This window comes from Teleopsis dalmanni, chromosome X (genome assembly GCF_002237135.1).
Source record: "Teleopsis dalmanni isolate 2A chromosome X, ASM223713v2, whole genome shotgun sequence".
NCBI classification, from domain to species: Eukaryota; Metazoa; Arthropoda; class Insecta; order Diptera; family Diopsidae; genus Teleopsis; species Teleopsis dalmanni.
This window is the reverse complement of record NC_051848.1, coordinates 80292780-80312125: the sequence shown is the minus strand read 5'-3', so window position 1 is coordinate 80312125 and position 19346 is coordinate 80292780. Positions and strand designations below refer to the sequence as shown.

At 28.9% G+C, this 19346-nt stretch overlaps 1 protein-coding gene across 1 annotated transcript in view; it reads right to left on the bottom strand.

Annotated features, from left to right (window-relative positions):
• Nucleotides 1-19346, bottom strand: part of LOC119689380 (acetylcholine receptor subunit alpha-type acr-16) — a 63324-nt gene that overhangs the window by 28415 nt on the left and 15563 nt on the right. Inside the window, exon 2 of the mRNA XM_038104204.1 lies at nt 1987-2073. Coding sequence (XP_037960132.1) covers nt 1987-2073 — 87 coding nt within the window. The remainder of the gene's footprint in view (nt 1-1986; nt 2074-19346) is intronic.

Below are 19346 nucleotides of genomic sequence, written 5' to 3'. Positions count from 1 at the left end.
TTATTAGTAATGAATTTGTTAGGATCTACAAATGTAGTAGTACTGAAATGTTACTTGCACTAGTAGAAACTGTAATTTTTTAACCTAGTTAACGAACTTTGCTAAAGTTGATTCCCAAACGGCAACCGTTTACATTATCGGTTTGGATTAACATTTTGACAATTGTTGCTGTTTTTAATGTATTGATGAACAATCAGCTGGATATGTTATTATGAAAACCTGGGTTTATAAATAAATATTGAAAAATTTATTAAAATTTCTAAATTTCATAATATTTATTTAATTTTTGATGCGTATTTTTTCAAATTACACGCAAAAAAAATTGGCAAATAAAAATCTGTCATTTCGCCATTTATGTATTTAAAACTTATCAATAACGTAGTATTTTCAGCACTGAGTTTCAAAAAAGGTATTAAATTAACATAAGCTAACTTTCAGTAAAAGTTTAAACTTTGTTATGCCTATTTTTATATGACAAACTCAGCTTTGGTAACTGCAAAGTTCTTAATGTAAACCCTTTATAACAATTAACAAAAGTTAAGTTGTAGTGTTAAGCTAATACCAGTGGACATTATTATAGTAAATAAGGCTCTGATGGATGTTTCTATAAAAATTAAGGAATCAGTTATCTTAGCTGAAGTATATTTATAGGTCAGACACAGAAAAAGTTTAAGTAAAATTCGTTTTGGGGAACTTTACATTACTGATTTGTCTAATACTTTCCGGTTCAGGTTATATCTAATGGGTCACCATGGGCTACGTTACCACCTCAACAAAATGAGCCTATCCGAAGAGATAGATTGTAGACTCTTCTTGGAGGCAGAGGAGACAACCAGCCACATTCTATGTAACTGCCCAGTTTTGATCTGGGCCAGGCGGAGATCACTGGGTCGGAAATTGCTACCACCTTCCGACATTAAGAGGTCCTCAACAACCGACATTTTGGCCTTCATTCGAAAGGCGGAATGTCTTTTGTTCAGTTAGGCTCTGTTGTAGCACAAAAGATCAATCATGGGCGCGGTGCTCTGCTCAAATGGGAGATAGTACCCTGTTCTTTCTTATTCTTATTAATCCGGTTCAGGTTAAAGGAAAAGTTAAAAAACTAGAACAACTTCAGTACTGGTTTTTATTCAAATTTAATTCATGTTTTTGATTTTTAAGTACAAAAGAATAAATTTTTTTAAACTGCACACTTTTAAGAAAAATTGCTCTCAAAGAAAATGTAGAAAAAAAGTTAAAACTCATGACAAAAATTTTAAATAACAACTTTTCAAATAGTCTCTTTGACACACAACGATACGCTGCTAATAATAATAATAATAATAATAATAATGTAAGCAAAGAAATAAAATAGAATTATAAAAAAATAATGAAATCATCAAAAGCAAAAATATAGTAGAATTAACATATTTGAAAGTGGAGTTTAGTTGTTACGTTTAAGTTACAATAAGTTATTAATTATATTTGTATATTGTAGTAATAGAAGTGGTAGTAGAGAGTAGAATAGTAGCAGTTATAGTTGTAAAAGATAGTAGTAGTAATAGTAATATTTAGAGTTGTAGCAATTATTATAGTAATAGTAGTGGTAGTAGTAGTAAAAGTAGTAGTAGTAGTAATAGTATTAGTAGTAGTAATAGTAGTAGTATTAGTAGTAATAGTAGTAGTAGTAATAGTAATAGTAGTAGTAGTAGTAGTAGTAGTAGTAGTAGTAGTAAAAGTAAAAGTAGTAGTAGAAGTGTTTAAAGAGTAATAGACAAAAAACATTTAAAAATATTTATGGTACTTTTAGTTTTTGTTTGGTTTTATAAGGTTTATGTTTAAATATTTTTAGTTTAATGATTTTAGTAATAAAATAACAACAATAATAAATTGTAATAGTTTTTTTGTTTTTGTATTAGTATTAATTTGAATATTGCATTTTTGTATTTGTTAAATAATTTTTAAAAAGTTTTTGTTTTTTGTTTTTTTTTTAAATGCAATCGCTACCTAACAAGGGGATTGCATCAGATACTTGGGGCAATGTCTCAGCTACAAGGTTGAGAAACACTGTGAGCGATAGAAGAATTGTAACTCCTGAAACAAAAAAAGATTTTTTAAAGAAAGAAAAAATAGAAAACAATAAAGTAATATATGGTTGAAGTTGTTAAATTGTTTTTTTTTTTGATATATTGAATTAATAATTTAAAAGATTGGTTTTTATAGTTAAATTGATTTTGTTTGTTTTTTTGTATAACCTTTGTTGCTGCTTATAGAACATGATATATAGTTAATATAATATATAACCTATACATATATGTGAGTATCTAATGTATATATATAAATTGAATTGTATATATTTACATATATTGCACATATATGTATTTTGTATGATAATGATAATGATATATGAAAATTGTATCTTTTTATGTTGTCTTTGTAAATTTTAATCAAACTTTTTTATACAAAATATTCTGATATTAAGCAACAAATTTCTACTTTTGCTTTTAAATTCATTTAGTTTTAATTTAGTTAAGCTGCTGTTAAATAAGTTTAGTCTTATGGTTTAAGTTATAATGCATACGTTACGTGTAGAACTATTAAATAAAAATTAAAGTAAAATTATAATAAAAAGTATGATCATGATAAATATATTATGATAAATACATTGGAAAGCTTTTTAAAAGTTAAATTTAAAAATTAATTTTTTAAGTGTTGAGGAATAAAAATTTCTCTAAATCCTACTTTCTGTAAAACAACCATTAAAAATAATACAATAAATTTTTTTATTAAATAATTTTTAAATTAGATCTATTTTTTTGGACTTTTTATTTTGTAAGGTCTGTACAAGTTAGGTTTTAATCATGAACGTAGACGTGAATCTGGAAAAGGTCTGTCAATTTTTTCGTTATTATTTTAAAATTATAATACAGTTTTTCGGTTAACTTATTGTATTTAAATATGTTTAATTAAAAAAACTTGTAGTGACAGTTATTTCGAATTTGGTAAAAATATTTTAAATACTGTAGACCGCTGCTAGTCCAAATCTCCGGTAATTCGGATTCCTTCGTTATCCTGGCAAAATTAGAAAATGCCGAATCTGCATTATGTACCATGTAGTTCGGATCGATGGATTATATGCATGGTCACATATATATTTTATTTATCTAGATGTGGTATTTGATATATGCTTATTAGCTTTATTACCTATATATCATATAGCAAGCAAAATTGTCATTAAACTAAAGAGCAAAAAATTATTGTGCAGTTTTTATTTAGTTTCTGTTGTTAAAATAGATATATAAACACAGAAAGGCATTGTTTAAATAGATTATTTATTTGACTGTCGTAAACTAAATGTCTTGATAATCAAAGAATATCTTAATATTTTTTTAATTCTGATTTTTAATTCAGATCGGCTAGAAATATAGCATGAACATAACTCATTTCATAATCATAATGATATTATATATCAAAAATCCAGTTTTCGTTGCTAGGTAAGGTTTAATTAAGTATGTCAAAAAGATTCCCTGACTAAAAAACTGAAAACTAATATATACAAAAAATGACAAAATTTTCGTCTACTGTTTTCTTGTTATCCTATTCTTTGAAGCGAGTTACCAATCATTTACTCTTACTGAACCTTCTCTTAAAGTAAGCTTCTCTTTGGTTTTACGCACACATTCTCTTCGCGTTTTCTGTATCATAACATTTCGTTATATTTTTGAATATATAAATTATAAATTATAAATTTTGGCACTTATACCGATTTTAATAGAAACATTATTCAGACGTTAAGTGAAAATTAACGTTATTTGAATTTCAAAAATTGTGAAAGCAAACAATTAAGACAGAGATAAAGATTAATAAGACCTAATAGTGTGAAGGGATATTAAATGGTCATAAATATTTGATTATAAAAGGTTTTATGGACTAAAACATACACCTGGAGAATGTTTTTGATATGAATTTAATTTTTTTCACATTAGGGAGCCCTGCCCCTTATGAACTGTTATTGCCAGTCCACGCTATATTTCACTATTTTACAGTCAGGCATTTTCAAAGACGAGACCTTTTTTTTATAGCGAAATTTTCTCTAAAATTTCAAGATTATAATGATTTTTTTTCTTTGTACTGTTGTCATGTTATTTGCATAACAGTCGTGATTATTGCTATTTGCACTCTGCTCAAGCCTCCAAATCTTTTTTGTGAAGTAAAAGCATTAAATTTTATATATGAGATAAATGCTGAAACTGTTATGAATATTTTAAGCTATATAGCCTCGAGGTGACTAAATTAGTTTAGCTGCTATAGTCAATAATGTGCAAAATGTTAAATTTCTCGGGTTTTAGTCCCATTAAAACCCACTTAGCCCATTATATACTGAAAAAATGTTTGTTTTTAATTGATTTTGAAAACGGTTTTAATACAAACATTTGTATGGCAAGTATAAAACTTAAATAAAAATTTCAAAAGTTATAATCAATTTCTCGTATTTGCAGAAAATAGTGGTTCTTATGAACAAATTAAGCGCAAATAAAAAAATCTTTTTTTTCAAATATATTTAATGGAATTTAATGTAGTATTCATGGACTATTTTGAAGCTGTTATGGTTAATCAATATACACCACGGACTCCTGACGGTGGGTAACCAACCTATAGGATTGCATTTACAAGATGGTCTGTAGAGAAAACCATATTTAAAGTGGCATCGCCAATTAAATCAGTTCCACGAAGTTATGCGTTTGCTCTACCAACTCTTCCAAATATACAGAAAACAATTGTGAATATGAAAATACCAGTATTTTTGAAATTATAACTGAGTAATCTGCGAGTGAAATCACAAAATATATTATTTCAAAAATTTAATTAAACGATCTAATGAGCAACTCACATTTATCAAAATCTAATAATGATTTAAGGTAAGCTCAAGTCTTTAACAGTGGATCTGCATAAGTGATTTCATAAAAGTAATTGAATGTCATAATAATGCATATTCATATTTTTTAAAAATATTCCGTTAAACTGTGTATTGTAGTGACAATACCTAACATGAACTTAATGATATAGGCTTAATATAATAAATAGCGCTAGAAGTCTAGAAGCTGCTCTTGTTCACAATGGCAATAAACTCGCCATTATATCATTAGTGCAAATTTTTGAGTTGTAAGAAGCCTATAATGATGGTTATCAGTTATTTGTTTAATGAAAGAGATTCAAGTTTAGAAAAATCTTTTATTTTTAATTAACAATTCCAAAGTTATTGGGGCAACTATGCCTCAAAAAATGTGTTTCTTGCACTATAATTTGAACTTTTTTCCTTCAAATCTCGGCACAGAAAGTGATGAGCAATAGATATAGGGTCCCACCAGATAACTCTGCAATGGAAGAAATATTTTAAGTGAATTCTGATGCAAGCATGTTGGGAGATAATTGTTGAGCAATTAGAAGAGAAACGAATCTACTACACTAGAGGAATGTGCTGAAAGGAAACATAATATTTAAATTCATTTATATGTAAATTTGGGTTTTAATGTAAAATGCATTATTTTATACTTCTTCCCTTTGTATTTCTTCCCTTTAAATTCGAAAAAAAGCATTTCTCTATGTTAGTGTGACTAATTTATAGAAACCACTATTTTGTGCAAATGCGAATAATTGAATAGAACCAAAATGTTTGTATTAAAACAGTTTTTAATTACAAAAAAAAAAATTTTTCTGTATTTAATGGATGTCCCATCGCACTGACAATGGGCTTCATCTGTACGTTTTTGACTATAGCAACTAAACTAATTAAGTTACCTCGACGCCATGTGGCTTGAAATATTCGTACTAGCTTTAGCTTATATCTGATAAATAGTATTGTGTACATTTACTCTCTAAAGTTTTGGGGCTTTTCGAAAAAAAACCAAAGAAAAAAATATTCTTCACAAATAACGTCATTATAGTTTTTGAACTTTATTAAAAATTTATCTATATACGTAGATCTCATAATTCAGAATTTATGACATTAAACTCTAACTAATTAAGGACGTACACAACACAACAACTGATTAATAATAATAATTATTTAATTAATAACTAAAGATTAAAACAATCTGATTACAGACTTATTTTATTCTATATTAAATTCAACTTAAGCCCTTATTCATACTAATTAAGGATGTACACAATGAGTTAAGTCAATTAGTTGGATTCAGTTTTGTGGATTTGAGTTCCAGTTGTTATTAACAAATTTGAGCTGTTTTGAAACATTCCGAAGAGTAAATAAAGTTATATAGTTATCAACAACTAATGTAAAGTGTTTCCTTTTGGCGTTTGTTGACAATCCAGAGATACGAACGGGAGTAGAATAATTATAGAAGGGAAAATTCGTAACAAAGTAATACACTTTTCCACAGCCTCATCGGTTTGAAAGGTGATATTCTTTTGATAATAGTTAAATATACTTCACGTACTTTTGTCTAGAAAAGATGAAGAATATCTTGTAATTTAGTTGCTGTCTCAATAAAAAATTGGTAACATTATTTTTTAATACTAAATTTTTTTAAATAATTTTTAATTTTGATGAGTTCTAAATTTTATAACATAAAATGAATACTGAGGCTATTTATAGTAAAAAAAAATTTCAATGCGTTTTCACAACACTTAAAATAAACTCTTCAACTTTTAAAAAGCTTTCGATATACGGCGCGCACACTTCCTTCCAACTTGATATGTTTGAAAAAGGATTTTGAAAGGAATACAGAGGACAAATGACTTGATTTTTAAAAAATAATTATATTAAAATAATAAAACAAATATATTTGCAAACACGCGACTTAGTTTCGTATTTTATAAAATTGTAGTTGCTTCATACAAAACGAATTTGCTTTATATATTTTGTTTAAGAACATTTATATTGAATCAAATGTTAATTTCACATCTATTATAGGAAACACAATTTTTTTTCACAACACATATTTAATATTAATAAATTTCAAATATTACTTTAAAAACATTTGTCAAGCATTTGGTCACTCATACGCCACGTTGTCCCATCCGTATACATTCATTAATTCATATCCAAACTTTGCATTTAAAATATTCTTTCATAAAATGAAGCTATCTAAACTAAGAGTTAACAAAGGACAAGAGTATCAGTTTTGTTTCCAATCTTTTGCTAAAAATTTATAAAAATGATAAATTTTTAAGGATTTAAAACTAAAACCTAAATCTACTTTAAAATTGTAAAATCAAAATTCCTTCCATATATTTCATGAAATTTACACTTTTCTGATATAATAAACTGTGTTAGTGAAGTTTTGCTATTTCAGTAATTCATTTCCCTACTATAAAACCATATTGGTTATTGGCGGTGAGGTACCCATACAAAAACATTATGTGGTGTTATCAACATACATCTCCATTTATTACAAATTACTTATTGATTCAGTTTCATGTTATAGTGATATCATTCTGCTTCAATTCATTTAGTTCATTTAGTTTCAGTATATTTTCGCATTTTTATTTTCAGTACATCCCATTTTCAAACCAATGAGTTACTGATTTAACAGGCATTCAAGTTCATTTTCCAAATGAAATACACTGTAACCTTTTACTTAGCAAAATAGTGAAAAAGTGATTTGCATATTTAGTGAAATGCGAAAAATGTTAAATGTGCATCTAAATAGGATTGCATTGGATTAATTACGACCAATAAAACTTTGATAGTGTATTTAATTCCAGAGCGGCACAGTTCTCTAATGAATCAATAGCAATCACTAAAAATGAAGGTCTGCAATTAAAATATGGATAACTACTATATTTCATTTGAATTTCCACATTAAGTTGAAATTTTTTGGACGGCAAATATTACTAAAATCTCTAAAAATGTTTGTGATATTTCGAAATCATTATTTTACTATGATAAACAGTATCCTCAACGGACGACATTCTGGCCTTCATTCGGAAAGCGCAATGTCTTCTGTTCGGTTAGGGTCAGTTGTAGCACAAAAGATCAATCTGGTCGCAGTCCTCTGCTCCGTTGGGAGCTAGTACCCTGTTTATTGTTATTCTTATTATATTTTTATGATAAACAAAAAAATGAAGCATAGATGAATGAACAGATTTTTGCAGTTTATAACAAAAGTAGTCTTTCACAAATTTACTAGAAAATGATTAAGAGTTCTTTATTCAAAATATTTAGACTTGAATCTGCATATAAATCGCTCAGCCGTTGTGTATGTGGAACAATTATGACATTGTCAAAGAAATGAAGGTTAAGCGTCTGCATAAATTGATTAGAAAAAGAAACATAATATGTAGATACCTTATGAGTTACGGCAACAGCTGTCGAAGGGTACTAAAACGAGCTTTTTTGACCTATGGTAATAAGTAATGACATAAAAATGATATTACATTGACAATGCTAAAGGTTTGTATTTTGTAAGACTGCAAGCAAGCTATTAACTATTAGGTACTACCGCTTGTCTTAATGAAAGGTTCATATTTTACTATTAGTAATTAATGCGATGGAAGCAAGAAATAGGAATAAAATGTTAGACGTTAATTGAAGTAGATGCAAACTGCTATGATTTTTGTTGACAACTCTAAACTACATGTAACACTGAATTTAAAATATATTAAAACAGCTTAAAGTGCGGATGTATTATACGGATGTATTAACCGTATAATTTCAACTTGACACGGTCAGGTGAGAAGCTAGGTGAAATGAAACGAAGATGGAATATAACACAATTAGCTAAGGAAACAGCTTTAATTCCAGTTTCCTTATAATTACGGGTAGAAGGATGGACATGTTAACACTTACATTGAAAATGTCGCTGAGTGTGGTAAGAAGAAATAGTGCTCCCAAGAACTAAAACTGTTTCTGAATAAGCCGGTATATAGACACTAAAGGTACTCTGGTGTGTCGTCTTAGAGCGCCGGCACATATGTACTATAGAAGATTTGACAGGGCCGATCGTGCCTGATTTCACGCCGTTCTATACTCCAGTGACTTGTTAGGATCAATATTATCTTAAATATTTTTGATAATATTAAAATAGTCAATATTTTTATAGCCGTCGAAGATAGTTCGGCCTACATTGGTGCTTTCCTAGATGTATCTTTAGGGGTACCGATTTATCCCTGAAGGATATTAAGAGAAGTACTTAACTATACTTTCTTTAGCCAATAACAAATGGAACACACTTAGATCATGTGTAATTTACCGGTGAACATGGCTCTCTTATAACGAGACCAGATCTTTGGAAGTCATTAAAAGGGTCCGTGTGCATACTGTAAGGATTATTGTAATTCACTCTGGTCAGTGGTGTATAGGAACCCATGCAGAGAAACTGCGCATTCCTTCTAATATTCACTGCAGAAATTATGAAAACAGGAAACAGGTTTTTAGGACAGTACTTTTTTGACAGTTTCTTCATTAGTATGAACATGGTGTATGTTATGTTAAATAAATTCAACGTGATGAACTTAGTTTTTGTCTTTTTATATCTTAATCTTTTTTGCAAGAAATGCGGTATAATTTTTTTGCAAAAACGGCGAAAAATTGCTGTTTGTGGTTGGCGGAGAGTAATCTTCTGATCTGCTACTATTGAGAAGCAACCAACCCATCAGAGGTTTTATATTTGCAGTAATTCCTATTTGCCTGACGCAGAAAATGGTCATATATTAACTTTCATCTGTGTTAAGACTGTTTAGTAGTAAGTTACTTGCTTTGCTCTTTCTAACATTCTTCTGCTGCCATATTAAGCAATAGGATATGAATGCATTCCAACTTAAAAGATCTATTGTGCGCCTCCTGCTGCCATAACATTAACACCAAAAAAAAAATTTGGCAGGCATCAGCTTTAAAATTTTTCAAAGTTGACGTTGAGTTTTTAAATGAACAAATCACTTCCAAATCACTTAAAAACACATATAATATTTGGGTTAATGAAGTGATATTTCACATTAAAAGGAGTGTGATGAGAAAAATATTATAATAATAAATTTTTATATGAAATGAGAGAAATCGCATTTGCACATCTCATGTGCTTCACATAAATGCTTACATTGCTATCGTACTTTTTTAATGTTTCCATTGCACAAAATACTGGTGAAGCACATTTGTCTTTTTAAACTAACATCCCAGATACTTTAAAATTTTTGTCGAAGCATTATTTTTAAATTTATTATATTTCCGTGCATGTTATAGAAATCTATTTTTCTGCAATTTATATTTGTAACTTAAAAACAGAAAAACATTCAACCTTTCGGCTTATTATCACCGCAACGTTGATGGTATCATTTTATATATTTGCTCATAGATTTTGTTCTTATAAATTCATTTTACATATCTTGTGCGTGCTTTTGGTTTAGAACTTTTGTACCAGATATTAAACTGCAAACATTCGTACGCGTTCAGTACAGTTGGTACAGTAGTAAGTTAGCTTCATGAAGTTGACAAGCGGAAGGACTCTGGTTTCGATATTCGCAATGCAAAATGTATTACTTGTGCTTATTCGCTAGCTGCACTGCAGATATTTACACAGCTTATTGGGTCGCTCCGTATACGCCCGCAGCTATACTTGCTGTTGCCAATTTTCTAGCGATTTTAAGCCACAATGTCTTTCACTTCAACTCTTTTTTACGATTATTTTTTCGCTTTTTTTATTAATTTTAGTTTATATCTCTTTTCATTTCATATCCTTCTTATTTTTTGTAATAAACTTTTTATGGTGCTACGCAAACATTCGCAGACACCGTCGTTGTTAAAGTTGATGTTGGCGACGTAACATTCCATTCCATTTGTTAGTTGTTCATATTGCTGCATTACAGCACTTTTTACTTTTGCTCACTACCGACTAGTGACTACCGACTCACATACACAACACACATGCATATTAGCTGACATACTAACGGCATGCACATGCCTGCGCATGCATGAACTCCACTGCATCTATGTGCACTAATGTGTATTGACAGATACGGATAACACGCAAGCATGCATGCTTGCAGTTCACCAACGCAAACTGATTTATTCTGAATTTTCCTCGGTGATGGTGGCAAAGTTAAATTGCGAAAGTTTTGCTATTTTCGCGACCATTACTCATCCGTGTGATTTACACAAAGCACTTTTTTTAAAGAGTTTCAGAAATATGGCCCGTACGTAGAGGCTTTGATATAGCAAAGTTGAAAGTTTTGAACGATTTGCTTCTTATTTAGTTTCAATTTTCGTATGTCTTTTGTGGTTACATTAAAACTTATTGATGTATATAGTTTTCCATAAAAGAATTAAGATTTTTTGATTATATATTTGTGTTGTTGTTGAAGATCAATTGATCTATCTTCAAGTTAACTAGGTTACTAACTGGTTGTAGATGTAAGTATGTATATCCAACTTATGCCTACAACCACGAGATTTTTGTAAAATAAAATATTTTTGCCTAATTTACACTTAGCAATGCGTGGTTTTGATTATAGTTAAATAATGCTGTATTTAAAATCATCCTGTCTTCAGTTCTGATTACTATATCGTTAAGAAGTAAAGATATGTTCATAGGATGACAAGCTCATCCACACATAAAAAATCCGTTTAAATTTTTCAATACTGATTATTCTTAAAACAGATCGGTTGATGCATTCGTAGGATGACACTCTAGTAGCGTTTCTAACGATAAAGCTATATAATTTTAAAAAAGTTTTAAAAACAACTTTCAAATAATATCTGGCAATATCATTCAAGGTATTTAAACTATTTACAGCTGTTTTTGTGACGTGGACAACAATCGGTGAGTTTTAAACCAGGCTACTAATAGTGATGAAATATAACACAATGCACCGTCTCACAAATCATTGGGGCTTCTGTCCCATTGTATTCGCCGCATTAAGACCCCAGTGATTACCAGTTATTTGTACAGTTCAAAAAACGATTTAAGGAATAAGATTTGGCTTCAAAGAACTAATCATCACCGAAATGGAGCTATATTTTAAATCCAAAGATAAATTATTCTACAAGAAAGAAATCTATTTGCTAGAGAAGTGTTGGAATGATTGCATTACTTTTGAAAGAAACTGCGTTTAAGAATAAAGTCGAATTTTGCCAAAAGCTCTTATTTTACGTACTTATTTGCCGGTGTGTTATTAGGACTCTTTTCTTAATATCTAAAGTAGATAAGATTGACAGGGAATTAATGGTCATCTGTATATTTTTTCGGTGTTATCTCCTCCATAGTTAGATTATCTAAACATTTCTTACTGTTGCCTTTTTCAAGTTTCTATAGGTGTGTCTCCCTTAATAGCGTGTTTTTATTCGCATTTTTCACTCCAATTTTTAATTGTGGATCCACAATTAGGATCCTTTCCGAAAGAAATGGAACGAATTCCAAATTTGTGGTGTGAAGATTATACAATAAGTCAAGTTTAAAGTTTTTATACTCATCGGTTATTACGCTTTGATTTGTAGAAATATTATATATTCCTGTTTCCATTTAATGTCGGTTAAGTTTTTATTGATAAAAGTATTCGGATTCCAAAGACCTTTTATTTATTAACATATGTATTTTAATATGTATTTAGTTAAGTAAGTGAATTGGAAGGTTGCACTTACATATCTTCACGATAAATTATCTAAAGTTTATAATGTTGTAATGTGGCTCAATAAAAATACATAGTAAAATGATTTTTTATCCACAGTTAAAAAGACGAAAAATCGAAAAGAATTACTTATGATAGTCTATAGTTTAGTCTATGGGCTTACTAATTCAGTTTTCATAAAATTTTTAGTCTGAAATTTGTGACCGCAAATTGTGTTGGCGTTTTTTAGATGTCGTCATTTATTTGCTAAATGTGATCCATTAAGAAATTAAACATTTCTGCAATTACATATAGAAATTACATACAGAAGACTAGTGTTGTCGTGAATTCTATACCTTCTGCTCAAAAAGTACCCGGATTTTGTTAACTACTCCTTAAGTAATAGACCTTTTTCAAAATTTTTTTTTTGTTATGTTGGTACATACACTTACACCTTTAGCTGGGGAAAAAATATTATAAATAATCGTATTTATTTACTTGTTGTTGGTAATGATAATCCTTAAATTTTCGCCAACACCTTCTTTTTTCAAAACAAACGCGAGTAATGCTATTCAAGAAAAGAATTGGCCAATAATTTAATTTAATAATAATATAATTTAAAGCCAATTGTCCAATACATTCCCAATACCCAGAATGGATTTAGAATAGATATTTTATGAATATATGTAGAGTTTGAGTATTAAAACTCTTCTTGTATATGTCACTCTGATTATGGAAACATACCATCTTCTCTCATTGCATAGCTACGAAATGGCTTAAACATTTTGACAGAAATACGTAAAAAGTTTTAAGAAGAGATGATAACCGGATGATATCATATATATGTTATTACACAAAATACTTATGTTGTTGATATGGTTCATCATCATCGTCATCCGTTACTATACAGTTCTTGTAGGACCTTAACCTGTGTAACAACAGTCTTTCATTCTGCTCTGTCTTTTTGCTTTTCTTTTTCAATTTCTTATATTCATTTCTTCTAAGTCCTGCTGCACACTGCACGTTCTCATAAATCTTAAGCGGTGCTCTCATATCCCGCATTCTTATCACATGTCCAATTTGTTGATTGTGTCATTTTTAGCTAGCTGTTCTAGCTCGTGGTTGTATCTTATGCGATACATCCCGTTTTATTTTTCGGTGCCAACAATTTTTCTGAGTATTTTCCTTTCAAATACTGCTATCTTGATTGCTTCAGTTTCAGTTAATCTACGTAATGTTATGGTTATCTGGTCATAAACAGTGCTGCTGACTTCTGGATAAAATCAAGTTTTATATAAAGTCAATAATGCCACCAGAAATAATTCGATATTATCAATATCGAACATCAAATAAGGACTAAACAAATTTATTTATTTCTAAAATATTTAAAACTAACGAACAAGAATTTCAATTCCAATTTGCTGAGATCCTAGATAATATTGTAGATGGCAGGTGTGTGTCAAAGCAGAGGGAGCAACGAGATGATTGAACTTTGCTTTCTCACAGCTTCTGAAGATGATTTGTTTGGTAGATATGCTGTTTGTAGTTTAATACTTCCATGCGATTAGAGCATTTAATTGAAAATCATATATGTTCATGTACTTCACTATTTATACTGGTGCATTTATATATTCTCCCTGGTGCCAAACTCTGCATTACTATATGGAAATATTGTACCTAACATAGCACTCCAAATATTTTTTTGTCGACCTGATCAACCTGATTTCGAGTAGATTTAGGGCAGATAAGCAGTGATTGGAATTCACTTAAATATGTTAAGTTGCATGCGGTAGCTCTAATATTGAGCCATTGGCATACCATTGGCATTGTGGCGTGCAAACAACTAAACGTACACATAAAACAAATTCGAAATAATACGCATACGAATACACTCTTGCAAGGACTTCATTACACATACATTCAAAGCGTTTCACACGACCAATAGTGACCACATATGCTTGGTTTTCGTTATTTGAAAAAAAATTGTATTCAGGATATTCGGTTTTTCAGTATTTGCGAGAGAAATGGCGAACATAAATCGCCTTTGGTAGCAGAGTTGCATTATTTTCGCAACAGATTTACTGGTAGTAGTAGTAGTAGTAGTAGTAGTAATGTTAGTAAAAAAAATTTCAATTTACATGTACGTGGAATGACAAAATGGCGGTGTCATTGATGGTGTTTCTGTAAGGCTTAAAGCTTTGCCATTGGTAATTGGCTCCAGGATGGTTTCAGGTATAATTAAAGGATACTTATTTGTTTAATTTCTCTTTAAGGGTAAAGTTTATGGCTTCGAAATTTTTGGGATAAAAATCTTTTTTTTAAAATTGGAAGTTTGGAGTTTAAATATCAAAAATTTGTTGGAAAATTGAACGTACCATTTACAATAATATTTAATTTTTATTTTTCCGTGTTTTGTTTTTTACTTTTTGGAAATAAAGAAGTTCATGTGACATAATATTGCTTATGGCATATTATGTGGAGTTGCAACTCTACCATCTTGATGATGATTTTTGAAAGCAAAATTCAATATTATGTTATTTATTTTTAATTTTTTTTCTTAATCATTTGTTTTATGGGGTGAAGGCATTAGTTCTAGATTTAGGAAAATTTTTAGGTTTAAGCGTTTATAGTATTTACACTACAATAAGCAAATAGTGGTATTTAGTAGTTGCGTTTTAGATTTGTTTTAGAAACTTCTTATTATTTGTTTTTGCATTATTTATTTATAAATTTAAAAAAGGACGTTTTAAGGATTTTTTAGTTATTTTATGTTTAAATATATTTTGTTTCTTTAATATTTTAATAGCGTATGAGTGTTTGTTTGCGAAATGGTAGGTGCAATTTGTACGTATTATTTAATTTCCTTGTATATATATATATATGAATAAAAACATATATACATTATATACGTAGTTTTAGCAAAAACTTATTTTAATATGTTAAAAAAATTGTTTTTGAATGTGATATTTGTAGAGAACTTTTAATTTTAAACTTGAATAAAATATTTTGCTTATATATTTTTTGTGAGTTGAGCGTTTCGTGAGCGTTTTGCATGCGATTAATTTTCTTTCTTATTTATTTAAAATCTTTGGTTTATAAAAGTACTGGAAGTTTCAAGAGAATAACTTCAATTCTAGTTAGTTAGCTAGTTTTTGTAAATTTTTGTTTTAGTTAGTTGGTACTTACTTATGCATAAATGTTTGAATGATCTTGAGTCAAAGCTCATAAGTAATTTTTAAAGTTTATTAATAATAAATATATTCAATGTGATTGAAGTGTATTGCATTTATGTACAAAGTGTAAAATATATTTTCATTTAATATAAGCTAAACGTTGTATGAAACAGTTGTTTTTTTATATTCTTCTACACCGTTTTATACTTTCTAAAAAATTAAAAAAATTTTACAAAAACGTTAACAAAAAATTGATGTTTGATATTTCGTCATGTTTTAGTAGCAAAATGAAGCAATTATATTTAAAACTTTATTATTATTATTCTATTTATTATAGAAAATAAAGTTCTTATTATTAAAAATATTAAATTTATCATTATTAATTTTTTATTTTATTAATATAATTTTACACAACTAATATTATTGATTAATTATTATTAATTAATTAATAATGAATTAAATAATTTATTTATTAAACATTAATTTTTTTTGTTTTTAATTTATTTTCTTATATTGCGATCTGTCAATTCGGAATAGACAATTAACAACATTTAAAACATTTAAAAGTGACATTAATTAAAAATATTAATCATTAAACGGATTTGAATAGCAAAGAAAAGATAATAACAAAAATTTTAGCTAATTTATTGAAATATGGCTTATGGTCAACGTTGTTTCGAGTAAAGAACTAAAATTTTTGTTCTTGTCTTTTCTTTCCTATTCGAATTCGTCTAACTTTTAAATAGTTTCTTTTCGTCATAAAGACGTGTCACTCTCGGCAAGAAAACATTAACATTAATATTAATCATTATTAAAAAATATTAAGTATCATTAAAATTTAATTTTCTATAAATATTTGAAAATTTTTTTTCTATTATTTTAAAAAATTTCCTTTAATTTTTTTGGATTATTTATAACCTGACTTATTACCTTATTATTTTAGTTTTAGTATAAGTACACAATATTAATATTATATAAATTGCAATTAATCAGAATATTGACTTTAACCTTAAAGTTTAATTATTTCTGGTGTTACGGAAATAAAAATATAGTATGAGGTGTAGAAATCAACTTACCTCACATACTTTTATATGACAATAAAAATGGGGTGTGACTTATACAAGATTGATTTTATATAAGCTAAAAAACTTGAAGAGGTACTGAATGCAATGGCAAATTTAGGAATTGGAAAGAGATAGATTTTTTCTTTTGGAAAGTAAGCTGCAGATAATATAATATATTTGATTTAAATATATTTTAGTTCTTATTTTATAGAAGAAATATCAATTATATATTTTGAGAAAAAACTTAAGGAATGCTGGAGAAATTTGTCAACTATGGAAAAGCAAATGGTAGAATAGTAAGTTTTTCAAGGTATTTATATAAACATCGTAATAATACTGACTACATATACATATTTATATGTGTACATGTGTATGTATATAAAAAATTTACTGAACTTTGGCAAAAAACACCCGCTAGACACATGCAACCAATCTAATAGAATTAAATGCAATCCAACTATCGAATATCACAAACTTCAAAGGCAGTTATCACTGCCTTTTGTCAGTCCACTATTGTCAGGTGGCATGAATCAAGAACGGTTAAAAATAGGATTGTATCAAAATGTCGTGATTCTCTACTAAACTTTTAGTACCACAATGTATTAAAAGTACTATTTATTTTTGTCCTAGAACTAGTGAATAGATAAAAAGAGAAGAAGAATCTCTAAAATGGATGTAAATGGATGTATATTACTCAATGTAAATCCCGAAAAGCGAGTATTTGAGGAGATAAGTTCTTTTTTATTTACGATCTAAAGACTAGTCGTGCTGATCTTGAAATCGCTGGAATTCTATGTCATTAAAGAGGCCATTAATTAAGTTAAGCATATTAATAGATCACTAATTTGAGTGCTGTCTTTAATTATTGACTGGATACTGGGCTATTCTATTGATGTTTCGAAGGCGGTGTATTTTAATAAGTGGACTGTTAGTAACCATGCCGAAAATAAAATCGAATTTATCAATCACTTTCTACGCTTTTTCTACAGCTACAAACCTAACGAGTTCAATGTCTCTCTTGATTAGTGATATTGTTAGGTCACTGTGCTTGTCAAGTTTTGAAAAGATCAAGCTATATGTTATATTTTCAGAAAAAGTAGCGAAATTTTAAAGCAAAAGTTTAATAATTCTACAACAAATCCTGAATTGTAAGCAAATATTGATGTAAATACAAATGTTATATGTACAATCTTTAGTATTGAAGTCAAAATTAAAAACAATTTCGCTGACATGAATAAGAATACTCGAATTCATTTCCATGAATCACAGTGTAAATTGGCGATTTAAGATACTTAGAAAAAGTATATTTGAAAATACTTTAGGAGCCTAAAACGCGTTGCTTTCATTTTCCATATTTCAATAAATATTAAAAAGGGAATATCTTTTACGCCGGATTTTTTTTTTTGTTTTTTAAACCATTGCATTACCTCCGGAGTATATGGTAAGTTTCCAAAATGACACTGTATAGTTCTATCAATGGAACCACCAAGTTCAATTACTTAAGTTAGCTTTAGATGTGAATTTGTGTAAGTGACTCCACATAAATCGACAATAAGCCTATTGTATAATATTGGGGCTACTATTATAAGGTACCCATCTCTCTGTATAATGTTTGTTTATGATTCGATATGCAAAAACTTAAATGATTTAATTCTTTTAAGAATTTTCTAAAGTTTTCGATATAAGTTTCTGATAGTTTTTCGGATTGCCAAAGAAGGAGTTTTAAGCAGATTTGTCTTGGTACAAATGGTCTTGTTTTGGTATTCATTTTTTCATTAATCTATATATCAAAGATTTGTAATTATCGAATAGAATGTGTTATTAATAAAAGAGAAATTACTTAGCACAGTAATGTCAAACCTTTATATAAAAATGTAAATAACGGAATTATTTTTTAAAATCAGTTTTGTTTTTCAAGAATTTTAACTTTTATTTCGATCGCTATTTTAAATATATTTCTATACATACGAGTATTTCGGCAACTTCAATTTTGCCTTCATTAGGAGAATTCCTAATATTAAAAACATCTATGCAATTTACAAACTTAATTAGTTTTTTATTGGAATCATTTTATCTCTGCCACTGTCAGCTACGGTTGGATACGGTTGGTCTGTGACAATTTTTTTGCGACAAGCAAATAGTGAGTGGACCCTTGCCGTCTCAGCAGACAGGTTAAGGGCTACTTGGCCAATCTATTCCAAATATAGAACCTTTGACCTAACACACAGAAACAAATCAAAGGTATCTAGGATAATATCTGACTATACAGGACACGGGTCATAGGACGGCATGAAGCTAGACTCGGCCTACCCTGTGGTACCTCTTGCAGTGTGTGTCTACCAGTTCTCGAAGAAAGGACACCAGAACACTTGATATGTCTTCATCCAGGTCTGACCAGAACTAGGTTTAAGTTTCTAGGGGCCCCTTCTTCAATTCACTCGGCGATATCTCTGGCATTAGCATTAGCCAGATCGTTGCCTTTTTAAATGCCTCTGACTGGTTTAACGTTCTCTCTACTACTCACTATTACTAACTAAATATTGATATAAATAAATTACATTGAAATGTTATA